This window comes from Mustela putorius, unplaced genomic scaffold (assembly GCF_011764305.1).
Source record: "Mustela putorius furo isolate JIRA1106 unplaced genomic scaffold, ASM1176430v1.1 tig00000487_pilon_pilon_pilon, whole genome shotgun sequence".
NCBI lineage: Eukaryota > Metazoa > Chordata > Mammalia > Carnivora > Mustelidae > Mustela > Mustela putorius.
The window spans coordinates 5,542,879-5,555,770 of NW_025421399.1; the positions used below are offsets into that span (position 1 = coordinate 5,542,879).

The following is a 12,892-nucleotide window of genomic DNA, read 5'->3' on the forward strand; positions in this document are numbered from 1 at the left end:
ACATAGGAGGGCCCAAAGCCAGTGTGGATGGAGCAGTACAGCAGGCCAGATCTGACAGGGCCTTGTTGGCTCCATGATGGATTTTGGTTTCCATTCTGAAAGTACAGAAAGCCACAGAAGGGGTTGAAGTGGGCCAGGGTTCCACTCATCACTATCACTCTACTTGCAGTGGGGAAAGAGGGATTTAGGGGGAGGAGCAGAAGAGATGACTTGGCTAGGAGATCTCCTAACCTACTTAGGAAATGGAAGAGAAGCACACACAGATTAAAAAGCTATTGGGGAAGTAAAATGGCAAAGACTTGTTGACTGAATTGAATATGAGGGTAAGGAGGAGAGAAAGTGCCAGATTCTGATGATGCTGCACAAAAGCAAGCATGAAGGGCCAGGTTGGGGACTACAGTATTGCTTCTGTGGAGACTTCCAAGTAGAAGTAATAAGTAAACAGTTGAATATTCAGCCCTGGAGATTACAAGTGAGTTCTGGGTTGGATATAGAGATCTGGGAGTCATTGGCAGTTAGCATCTTGGCTTTGGCAGTTTTAATTTTGAGAAGGTGAGGGGCGCCTGGGTGGCTCAGCGGGTTAAAGCCTCTGCCTTTGGCTCAGGTCATGATCCCGGAGTTCTGGGTTCGAGCCCCGCATCGGGCTCTCTGCTCAGCGGGGAGCCTGCTTCCTGCTCTCTCTCTCTCTCTGCCTGCCTCTCTGTCTGCTTGTGATTTCTGTCAAATAAATAAAATCTTAAAAAATTTTGAGAAGGTGACCTATGGAGAATTTATAGAGCAGGACTTCCTGGAAGTGGGTCATGAACTTGGATGGGAAAATTACATGTTTATTTCGACTAACCTTCAACCGAAATCTAAATATGGCTTTCATTTCTGAACGCAGGCAACGAACCACCATAGTATCGGCAGTACTTGTGACTTTGTCACCAATAGCAATCATAGATATTTTCACATTTTACAGACGTTACTGAATCACAGATTTCTAAAAATATTATGACTTTCGATGAAAGTGGTTTCCTTTGAAACCCTGTATATTATTATTTTATGTATCTGAAAATGGTCTGAGAAGATCTAGAGAGTTCACCCTACTGTCCCAGAGGTCTGTGATACAAAAATAGGATACCGCCCCCCCACCCCTGAAGATACGGAGTGAGAAGAACACCAAGCCCTGAGGAACCCCGGGACTCAGCATGGGTGGAGGAGGCGGCAGGGAGGCACGCTGGAGGAGAAGACGGCTTTGTAGGAGCTCAGGGACCCAGTGTTTCAAGAGGGATGGAGTAAGGAGGCCGTCAACACTGCCCGGAGAGCAAGCGTGGCAAGGACTGCAAGACCTGCCGGGTTCAGAGACGTGGAAGTCATTTGACAAAGCGCCATTTCGGTGGAATGACGAGCATGGAAGCCAGATTGGAGTGGGTTGAGGAGTGAGTGGGAGGTGGGGAAATGGAGTCAGTGAGTGTAAATAATTCTTTGAGAAGTTTGTGTGTAAAGGAGAAGAAACAAGTAGAAGGGATGTGGGATCAAGGAAGAACTGTTCTTTTTTTTTTTTTTTTTTGATAGGAGACCTTGGATCGTGATTAGATGCTCTGGGGCAGCTGGGGATGCAGGCAGGGGAAGGGAGCCGGATGGATAAGGGGCCGGAGGACAGCAAGGAGTGGGGATCATGAGTCGGGATGGAGAGGCTTGTAATGGGTGGGACAGAGCGGTGGGTGGTACACAAGGAAGGGAATGAGTGGGCAGGGCAGCACTGAGCTGAAGAAGTTTCTGTCTGAGGACCACTAAGGGGTGGGGTGGAAGAGAGGAGGGACTAAACACTGCGCAAAGGGAAGAAGGTTCAAAGTGGGAGAGAGTTGAACAGGGAAAATGGGCAGCACTGAGGAATTCCAGGAGGCTGGTGGCTGTGACCTTTCAGTGGGTACTGCGTCTCACATTTCAGTGGTTTTTCTCCAGCAGTTGTCAGGGGCCTTGATAGAGACCCAGAGACCACCGATGGCCCAGATTTTTGCCAGAGAGATGAGAAAAAAGATAAAGGGCAAGGGAATTATTAAGAGGATTTTTTTTTTTTTGGAGCCCAAAGTAGGGCTTGAACTCAACCACTATGAGAACAAGACCTGAGCTGAGATCAAGAGTTGCATGCTTAACCGAGTGGGCCACCTGTGTGCCCCTTATTAAGAGGATTAGCACAGAATCTAGGCTGCTTAGGAAGGGAAAGTCAGTAAGGCGGCCCACGAGAGAGCAAAGGGCCAATGGACCAGAGGTTCCCAAGAGGTGGAAGAGATGTTATAGTAAAAAGGGATGAGCAGAAGAGCTGGAAGTCTGGTATGATCAGTGGATTTTGGTTGATGTTACAGTCCAGGATGTGCCGTTGGCGGGGGGAGGTGGTGGCACAGTGGCATGGAGGGGGACACTTAAGATGCATCTGGAACTGAGAAGCCAGGGTATGTGTGGCCTGATTATCCAGGTGGGTGCTAAAGTCATCCAGGATTGTGGCAGGAGACCAGGAGACAGGTGAACAGAGAGCCAGCCACTGCCAGAGTCCTCACTGAAGGAGAATGGCCAAGAAATAATAGGGGTGGTGGGGGATGGGAGAGGGGATAGTGGAATAAAACTTGGCAAGCCTTAGTGCACCTGTGTTTCCATCAGAGCCTGAGGAGCAGACCTGGGAGTGAGAGGGTACCCTCCTGTCCCCTGATCCTAAGGAAAGGGTGCAGGAGGGATATGACTGGTGTCCCTCAGGGAGGGGAGCTCTGAAGAGAGGTCTGATAGACATGTCCCATGGTGCAGGAAGACCAGACAGCTCACCCTTGCCCAAGAGTGCCTGTATGTCTTTGACTTCGGCTCTTCCTTCCACCTGCCTAAGCTCCCCACCCCCACTTCCAGCTCCCCAAATCCTGTCGTGCCTTAAGATCCAAGGGAAAATCTGCATCCTCTGTGAAGCTTCTCCAGGGTTTCTTCTACCTTTTCTTACACTCTGTCTTGAACTGCAGGTGTTCATGCGACATCTTATTTCGCCAGCACTGTGAACTACCCAGGGGCGGGGCATGGTTTCATTAGTGGCCTGTCCCTATGGCACCTAACAACATGTCTTGGATGCAAGTGGTTCATAATTCCTTAATGAATAAAGCAATATAAAAGCAATACCAAAGAAAATTTTAGGATGAAATGCTGCATGTTATATATCGTGTTTAATGCAGGTCTGCACCCAAATAACATCTTGCAGTTGAAAAATTTTTATATTTTGATAGCTGGAATTTTAATTGGTTTTTAACAAGTTTTGGGGGTTTAAAAAATAATTAGGGCCATTTTTTTTAAAGGAGGGAATTTTAATAAAATATGGTAAACGTAAATACATAGCATTGCATAAAATGCGGGAAAAAGCTACTTTATTATGATCTTCTTCCATGCAATTTCGGAGATGCTGAGTCCAATTAACACAAGGAACTCTCTGGGTCAGAGGCCATTGATTCTCAGCATCAACAATTTCACTGAGCTGGGATAACAATTGGGATTTGTATCACCCAGCCACATGGCAGAATCACCCCAGTGGAAGGACTGACTTGAGGCTGTCTTGCTTATCTGTTAAAAAAGGCAGGACAACGTTCTGGAAGCAGCTGCAATGTGAACTGACAGTTGCCCCATTTTGCTGCCATGGCCTATTTTTAAATTACCTAGTGGAACTCAGACAAAGCACAGAAATGAAGGAGAAATGAAGCGTTCGCTGCTGGCTTTGCCCAGTATCAGGTTAGCATTTGTGTGCTCCATCAGTGCTGTTGAAGGCCTCCGGCGCCCTGGCTTGTCCACAGAGGGGCGTGCTCGCCAGGTATTCCAGTTAATCTATGACTAAATCACAAAATTAGTATCCAGTTTAATCTGGTGAGTCCCCTGGTGGAACATTAAGTCATGTTTTTATAGCAAGATTTCTCTTATAAAGTACAGCTGAGTCCCAGGCCAACTTGGGGCCCTTCCGAGTTTCCTCAATCCACAGAGAGCCTCAGCCCAGGCTCTCTTATGTCCTTGTGTTCTTACTGATATGTGACAAAAGGAACTTAGCCAGGGCTTTGAAGAAGCCATATGTCCATTTGCAGAGAAGTATGCCTGGAAAAGGAGACTCTCTTTTGCTGGTCCCTCTTTGGTCAACACCAGTGTGGAAGTTTTCAAGTGGTTGGATATAACTGACTCATCTTCAAGCCCACACTGGCCATTGTACCTTGGCAGCCTTATAAACTCCTTGCCTCTCAGGCCATGTCAGGGACCATTCCCTACTCCACTCCCAAGTAACAGCATCTCCTGTTTTCTCTTGTTCATCATGAGGATTCGTGTTTTGGCTGTTAACAACTTTATCACTAGGACTTCAACAATATGTGCACATTCCAAAAATGTTCTTGTAACTGTCAGCCGTCACACATTCATGGAGCTCCTCTTAGGTGGGGGGCACTGGAAACAGGACAGTAAACAGCACCTGCTCCTGGGTAGCTTCCAGCTGGGGGGTGGGTTTGGCAAGACAGGAAGATGTATCCCAAGGTGGGCTCAAGCCCAGAGAGTGTTACGGGAATGCAGAGGAGAGACAACAACAAAGACACCTGACCCCTAACAGAAGCTTAGAAACTTCACAGAAGAGGTGCCCTCAGAGTTGAGGGTCAGGCTGTCAAGGACCTTGAGTACCTTGCTAACGTGTTTGGACTTGATGCCAAAGACAATGGGGATCCAGTAAAGAATTTTTAATGGAGGAGTGCCGCAATCCAGTTTGCTTCTGGAGGGATCACTCTTACTGCAATCTGGAAGACTGGCTGGAAGGGGTGAGGTGAAGGTACAAGGTCCAAGGAAATGACTCCTACCATTTCCAGGCCAAAAAAGATGACCCTGCAGTGGGGCGTGCTGATGGACAGATTCACAAGAGGAGGCCAGAAGGCCTGGCTTAGGTGTCTGATTGCTGTGAAGTGTGAGAAGGAGCAGGAGAAGGAATCCAAGATAATTTCTGGAATTGTGACTTGGGCAGAAATAAATTCAGGAAGAGGAACCATTCGGAAGGAAACAGAGGATGCTGTCAGCATCTTGAGTGTGAGGCACTTGTGGGACGCGCCATGGTGAACAGATCAACAGCTAAAACGGCACACAAATCAGATGAGAATTCCCACAGATCTGCACTTGTCAAACCGTGGGCTGAACATTCCCTCTCTGTGACGTACGCTGGAGCTGGGGATGTCGTGTGCAGAGCTGCAGTATTACTCAGGTGCACCTCGAGGGTGCAGAATCCCAACTACAGGCAAGAGGGTGGCGGTGGCTATGACAAACACCACACCAGGTGCTAACGATGACTCACAGCCTCCCAGGGTGGGGCCTCTCGGCAGTTAGAACCCGTGTGTGCGTGTGTGACCTGCCTCAGCTGTACATGGGCCTGGAGCCAGAGAGGAGGGAGGCCCGACCCTCAAGGAATCTGAGAATGGACAAGCAGAAGTTAGGGAAAATTATAAGCGTGAGTCATGGAACGCTTATGCACTGTGCTAAGCCCTGGCTGCTTTCATGACACCGGTAAGGGTGTTGGTAGGTTGACATTGACAGATTAATAGGAGAGCAACTCCCCGAGAGTTGTTTGAAAGGGGAGAAGCTGAAGGTTTCATAGGCAGGATAGGCTGAACAAATAGGTCATGAAAGGAGGCATGCAAATATACTGAGGTCGCAGAAAACACATAATGCAAATTGAGCTAGCCTTTTTGGACAGCGGCGCCATCATCGGAGAGCCAACATTTGCAAAGGGGCTGCAGTATGCAAAAGCACTGTATTATGCATTATGCAGGGCCCGTTTCTGGGAAGCAAAACCCGCTCCCTGGCCCAGGGCCTCTTGTCTTGTTTTTTTGAACTTGACTGCAGTCTGGAGCAGCGCTGTCCCTTAGAATGTTCTGCAGTGGTGGAAATGTCCTACATCTGTGCGATCCAGTACGGCAGCCGTGGGACCCATGTGGCTACTGAGCATGTGAAATGTGGCTAGCGAGACCAAGTAACTGGATTTAAAATTTTCTTTGAATTAATTTAAAAGTAAAGGTAAATAGCCACACAAGGCTAGTGGCGCTTTATTGGACACCGCAGTTCTAGACTTTTGCTGCCCTCACATATGGATGGACAGTCTGACTTTTTAAGCCACTACGGGTTACTTGAAGCCACTAAGTCTGTTTTTTGTTTTTGTTTTTGTTTTTGTTTCAACCTCCAAAGTTTGTGTGGATCATCATAAACAAAACAATTAAAATGTTTATGTTGGGTAATAGCCTTCATAATAGCCTTAAGTTCGCCATGCTTTCTGGGAAATTCAGGTGATCTCACTGGTCAACATCCCACTGAGCCAGGCTTGGGCATGGGCCAGTTGCTGCTGGTGTCAGGTTTACTGCCGCCTTCCCATGTCATGTTGGCTCCTTGTGACCTGGAATCTAGTTATTCGGTTGCTGGCTGCTGATGGTGAAGGACAGTAATCCTGTTCCTATCAGCAGGGCAGACCGTACTCTTGGTCTCCACCTTCTTTGCTGACGAAGAAGTAAATACAGTGACAACATGCCCTGAGTCCTTGAGGTTTGTGCATTTGGAACAGCATCCCTTCCAGCAAGGACAGAAGAGCTTCTTCATAGAAGTTTGCTGCTCCCTCCACCCCAAGTCCTGGGCTAATCATTTTCATCATTTTCTATGGGGAAATCAGAGCTCCTGTTTCTTCTCTGTGAAGGTTTGGGAGGGTGAAATATCCCGTTACAGCAGGCTCCTATAAGCCAGCAACCGTGTCCTGGGGACACGGTTTCCTGCTTGTGCTGAGAGACTGCTTTCTAGTCTACTACTCCTCCAACTCCTAGTTGACTAGACGGAGGTGCTGTGTATTTCCCTACTTATTCTACTCTGGTTAAATGGTTAATATGGCTGTATGTCACTTTGAAAAGAGTCCAAAATTAAGTTGCCTTTTAAAATTGAGTTGGTGTTTAGAAATGTGTCCTGGGATAGGGCTGAGGCAAAAGAAGGTATTCTAGAAGCCTCAGAACCTGCTCTGCCACTGATACCTATGAGAGCACCATTTGTGGCTAGTCGGACACCAATGTAATTTATAATGTAATCTAATGTTATGTATGAACACAAGAGTCTCACTTGTTCTCCCACCGATCCCACGAGATAAGCATTAATAAGTATCTCCTTGATGGGAAACTGAAGTGCTTAGAAGTGGTTTGTCTGAATTCACACTATAATGAGGGACAGAGATGGCCCTTGATGATAAGCGTTCTTTCTACTTTGCCGCACCACTAATTTTTTTTTTTTTAAGATTTTATTTATTTATTTATTTGACAGACAAAGATCACAAGTAGGCCGAGAGGCAGGCAGAGAGAGAGGGGAGGAAGCAGGCTCCCTGCGGAGCAAAGAGCCCGATGTGGGGCTTGATCCCAGGACCCTGGGATCATGACCTGAGCCAAAGGCAAAGGCTTTTAACCCACTGAGCCATCCAGGCGCCCCTGCCGCACCACTAGTTTTTTTTTTTAAAGACTTATTTATATATTTGACAGAAAGAGATCACAAGCAGGCAGAGAGGCAGGCAGAGAGAGAGGAGGAAGCAGGATCCCTGCTGAGCAGAGAGCCTGATATGGGGCTTGATCCCAGGACCCTGGGATCATGACCTGAGCCGAAAGCAGAGGCTTTAACGCACTGAGCCACCCAGGCGCCCCCCGCACCACTAATTTAAATGTGTTTAGGAGGTAACTCTTTAAAGAACATTGCAGCATGAGCTTGGTGGTTATTGCTCTGTCTTGGATTTAGGTGTAACACATCCTCGGCCTAAGGCGCTGTTGAAGCCACTGGTGGCGAGGAAGCCATGGTACACAATGGAGTGGCCGCCGCATTAACTGTGCATTTGGGGATCTGCCCCCTCTAGACAGGTGTCTGGAAATGATGGCTTGATACTGGATCCCATACTTGATGGTGAATGTCTCACTAATACCAGGTCGGTCAGCATTGTGATCATCTGAGACGGGGTCAAGGGGACTGGGTCAAGGAAGGAGCAAGTGGCAGAAACTGCAGTACAAGCGTCAGAATTTGGTGGTGGCGCCTCATGCAGTGAGAGAATTAAGCAACCCACTTCCGTACTACCCACTCAGTCGGAAGGAACTTTACTTTACAAATCAGAGGCAATGCTTTCCTTGGTGTTTTCAGCCACAGGAGTCTCTCTAGAAGGGAATTACTTGGGGGGATGTTCACCTGAGGAGGAGGGCTTTGGTTAGGTTTACCCCTACACATGGAACTGGATCTCCTGCTGCTCTTTTCCCATGGCCAATGATGGGCCGGCACCTGCAGTGCCCGACATGGCGTTCAACCCACTGAGCTCTGCAAATCGGGACTGGTCTGGCCTGTGCTCTCCTTGGGCAGGTACCAGCTTCTTGCTGCTTCCCCTGGGAGGCTGACTCCAGGCACTGAGGAGCCTCTAAAAAGAGGTTTGATAAGTTCCGTATTCCCTTAGGATTCGAAATATAGCAGGGCAGGCCCAGACCGTGAAGGTTTACTAACAACCAGATTTTCAGAGACTTTTGGGCAGGGGTCCAAACCTGGGAGGAGAATGCTCCCACTTGACCCATGACCCTGGGGGCTGAAGAGTTCCCTATCTGGTTTATCTCATGAGAGAGCTCTAGCTTCATTCATATCAAACAGAAGTTGAAGGACTAAGCAGGCTGGGGTGGTGGGGAGGGGGGCAGAAATCACCATTACAAGCGCACAAGTCATACGGCTGATGAGTGACGCATTCAGTGACCTTTTCACTCCCCCTGCCCTTCCTGTGCTTTGTATCCAGAGGCAAATCCTCCAGTATCCCCCAAAGAATTATCAGTAATACAGAGAGCAAAGCAGAGGTGAATTGCACTGTGGAAAATTCTGGTTTTGTCACTCTTCTTGATAGAGAAGATGTGACCTTGAAGGCACTTGTATAATCGAGGCCCAAACCCTTGGGATATCATTACCTGGAAAAAAATTGAGATTATGTAAGTCATGTTGTTTTGGTTTCTCTGGCAGACTGAGGTACAGAGACAGTACAAACATGAAAAATCCAGTTCTTATACTTTGGAAATGGCCAGTTTTGTGCATCTGACCACATATTTTTGTCCTTATTTCATCATTACTATTACAACCAGATACTTTTTAAGATATGGTCTGAGTGGGGCGCCTGGGTGGCTCAGTGGGTTAAGCCGCTGCCTTCGGCTCAGGTCATGATCTCAGGGTCCTGGAATCAAGTCCCGCATCGGGCTCTCTGCTCGGCAGGGAGCCTGCTTCCCTCTCTCTCTCTCTCTCTCTCTCTGCCTGCCTCTCCATCTACTTGTGATTTCTCTCTGTCAAATAAATAAATAAATAATCTTAAAAAAAAAAAAAAAAGATATGGTCTGAGTGTTTTGCAATGATGATTTAAAGAATGATTAATTTCTATAGCATAGAGAAGAAAACTACAGAAATCTGTCAATAGCCTGTCCTTCAAACAAAGTTTATGGAGAGGAGCATGAAACTTCCAGTCCTGGAATACCCCGAATGTGCAAGCATCACCATGCAAAGTGGCCATGGCCATCCATATCAGTCTTTGCATGAAAATACAAGAACCCAGCTGCCCATTTGTTTACCAGTCTAGGAAGTGTGCTCCGTGTTACTGTTCGACTTACGTCACATTTTTTTATCTGTCCTTGAGTTTTGTTCTATGTGCAGAAAATGTGAGAATTTATCTTAATGCTAAAAATGTGCTGTTCTAGCCAAACTAGATTTAATTTTTGGATTACTCTCATTCCCTAAGTTTAATCAGCAGCAGGCGTTCTATTTCGTCTTTGACTAACAGGGAACGACCGAGGTGATATGTTCTTCTCGATGGTGCCAATATTTTAAGAGTCTCTTTCCCCTTCAGACTCTAGGTAGAATATTTTATCGTGTGATTTCATGTTTCTTAATAGGGAGTATAGATCTCACCCAGGGATACATCTACATCCATAAACATCAATCATCAATGTTTTTAAGGTATCCTTTGAGCATTAAATAACCACAGTGCGAGCATCCCAGATTAAAGAAGAAATTCCAATGAGAACTTGATTGATACTAGGTATCTAGGATCTATCTCTGGGATCCACACTGCTGCCAGAGAGAGTCCATCCTCTAGAGTATATCGTAGGCATAAAATATTAAATAAGAATTCATAAAAGGCATATTACTCATCTTAAATCAATTCACCATGCCAGCAAACAGTGTTGAATGCAGCTTGTGGTATTTAGTACTTACATAGGATAAGTAAAATTCGTACTCAGATAAGATCTTAAACATGAAATATGATCATATAGTTCAGTGGTTCAGAGCACCCTCCCTCGGTTAGACGGACTGCAAAGGACCCCTGACTCCACCACTCACTGCCTTAAAGTCTTGGGTCAAGTTTCTTATCTCTTCTAAGGCTCAGGTTCTCATCATTAGATAAGATAAATGCATAGAGATATATGAGAATTAAATAAGCTAATATTTATAAAATGCTTGGCACGGTGCTGGAACACTGTAAGCACTCAGATAATGGTAACTACAATTATTATCATCATCATATCACAATGATACTGATTTACTATTTTTTGTTGTTATCATCCAGACAAAAATACCTGAACAATTCCTACTTATTACAGGGTGCAGTTATTACTACATTTTACTCTATTTAAAAACAAGATTAAGCAATGCAGTGAGTTAGACTAGAAGCCCATACACACATATATCTTTATATCTGTATCCCTCGTGTGGATGGCCATGGTTATATGGGCAGAGCAGATAGACACTGATGTAGGTGTAGAGATAGGGAGGTGGTGATGTGTTTTAGAAGGCCCAGTGCCTCAACTTTTTTTTTTCCATTTTTTAAAATTTAAATTCAATTAGCCGACATATAATAATACATCATTAGTTTTTGATGTAAAGTTCAATGATTCATTAGTTACATATAACGCCCAGTGTCCATCACAGTATGTGATGTCCATCACCCAGTTACCCCATCTCTCCACCCACCCCCCTTTTCTGCAGCCCTCAGATTGTTTTCTGGAGTCCAGAGTCTCTCATGGTTTTTCTCCCTGTCTGATTTTTCCCATTCCATTTTCTTTCCCTGTCCTATGATCCTCTGTGCTATTCCTTATATTCCACACATGAGTGAGACCGTATGATAATTGTCTTTCTCTGATGGATTTATTCATCTTAGCCTCAGCTCTTGAGGCTTGAGTTGCATTTCTGACTTGGATGGTGCCTCAGAGATTTCTCCATCAGGCCCATCAGGAAAGAAGATCGAGGCCCAACTGGAGTGAAGGGGGACGGACAGTTGGACCACAAAGGAGCCTCCTGGATGGTACCCAGGATGGGAGCTCTTGCCCCTGTGTCTCCCCATCCTGACCTTTAGGACTCTCCAACACCTCCTTTTTGAGTTGGCTTTTTCCTAAGTGACGTGTACACGTGCGCGCACACACACACACATACAGCAGCAACAGAAGCAGGAGGAGTAGATCTCCCAGAGTTCTAAGTACCTGTTTGGAAGATGACCCACTTGAAAACCGGGATCTCTCCAAATTTGTCTCTGGCCCCCCAAATTGATCTCTTTTCTTCTCATTTGGGTCTCTTCTATATTCCTGTCGTCTCAGACAAGCCTGCAGAATGAAAAACGTTTCCTTGGCTTAGGTCTTCGACAAGCTTTATAACTTTTTGCTTAATTCCTATCCCCAGGAGCATGAAATACATAACGTCCATCTCTAAGGGCTCAACAACACCTTTACCAAGTGTGAAGACACTCAGCTGGGCATCATTCTCTCTTCCTTTTGCCCAAAATACTAGGTCAGTGGGGCGCCTGGGTGGCTTAGTGGATTAAAGCCTCTGCCTTTGGCTCAGGTCATGATCCCAGGGTTCTGGGATCGAGCCCCACATGGGGCTCTCTGCTCAGCGGGGAACCTGCTTCCTCCTCTCTCTGTCTCTGCCTGCCTCTCTGCCTACTTGTGGTCTCTGTCAAGTAAATAAATAAAATCTTAAAAAAAAAAAAAGTACAAATGAAAACCAGGCATTTATTAAAAAAAAAAAAAAGCCACTGTTTTAATCAATTAAAATCAACACACCAAGAGGTGTTTTGACAAGTATTTGACTTCTTAAGGCAGAAAGTACCAGATACACAGTATCAGCTTCCCTTCAGCCTTGCTCTTCTGAGTCCCCTCATTCTGTCGCTGCTTGACTCTGACCTCTTGGATCACACCTGGTTCCAGGGTAAGACTTTTCCTACATGAGAGCTTTAGCACGTGAGCTTCCTTTCACTCGGAATGCCCTTCATGGGATGTTCACAGGCTCGCAAACCCTGCAGATCTATTCAGATCCAGCTCACGTGGCATCTCTTGCCTTGCCTTGCTCCTCTTCCCCAGGCCAAAGTAATTGCTCCTTTATACAGACACAGCTTGAATTGTGCAATTTTTTTTTTAAACTGTTGTATTTAGTTGTTTTGAGCCTGTGTCTCCTGCTGATCAGTGAGAACCCTCAGGGTAAGGACCACCTCTTATCTTTTGAATCCCCCAGCATCTAGCATTTAATGTTCACTGAATTGCATTATTGTTTCAGAGGGAAATATCAATTCCCAAATGCAAAACAATAAAAAAATAAAAATAAAATAACCAACAAAAAAAATTGTCCGTCTCTTAAAAAAAACAAGCAAAATTAAGAGAAAATGTAGTACCACTATATTTCTTCTCCAGGATCAGGACAGGAAAAAACCCCAAGGATATCAGGTGCTGTGGGGGTTTCAATTGATATTTTAAATAGTTTAAAATAGTAAAACTTCTTGGAGCATTTCTATAGGTTCAGTGCCCGAATTCACCTTTGCGCTGCTAGAGCCAAATTATCTGCTGTCATGGTAAAGAAGGGCAGT

General features: G+C 45.8%; 1 protein-coding gene across 3 annotated transcripts in view; it reads right to left on the reverse strand.

The window, feature by feature from the left end:
• The window catches only part of MARCHF10 (membrane associated ring-CH-type finger 10), an 85,949-nt gene that overhangs the window by 57,413 nt on the left and 15,644 nt on the right, over nucleotides 1–12,892 (reverse strand). For all 3 annotated transcript variants that reach the window (XM_004749231.3, XM_004749230.3, XM_013054546.2), the window contains exon 3: nucleotides 11,517–11,636. In XM_004749231.3, the coding sequence (XP_004749288.1) occupies nucleotides 11,517–11,636 (120 nt within the window). The remainder of the gene's footprint in view (nucleotides 1–11,516; nucleotides 11,637–12,892) is intronic.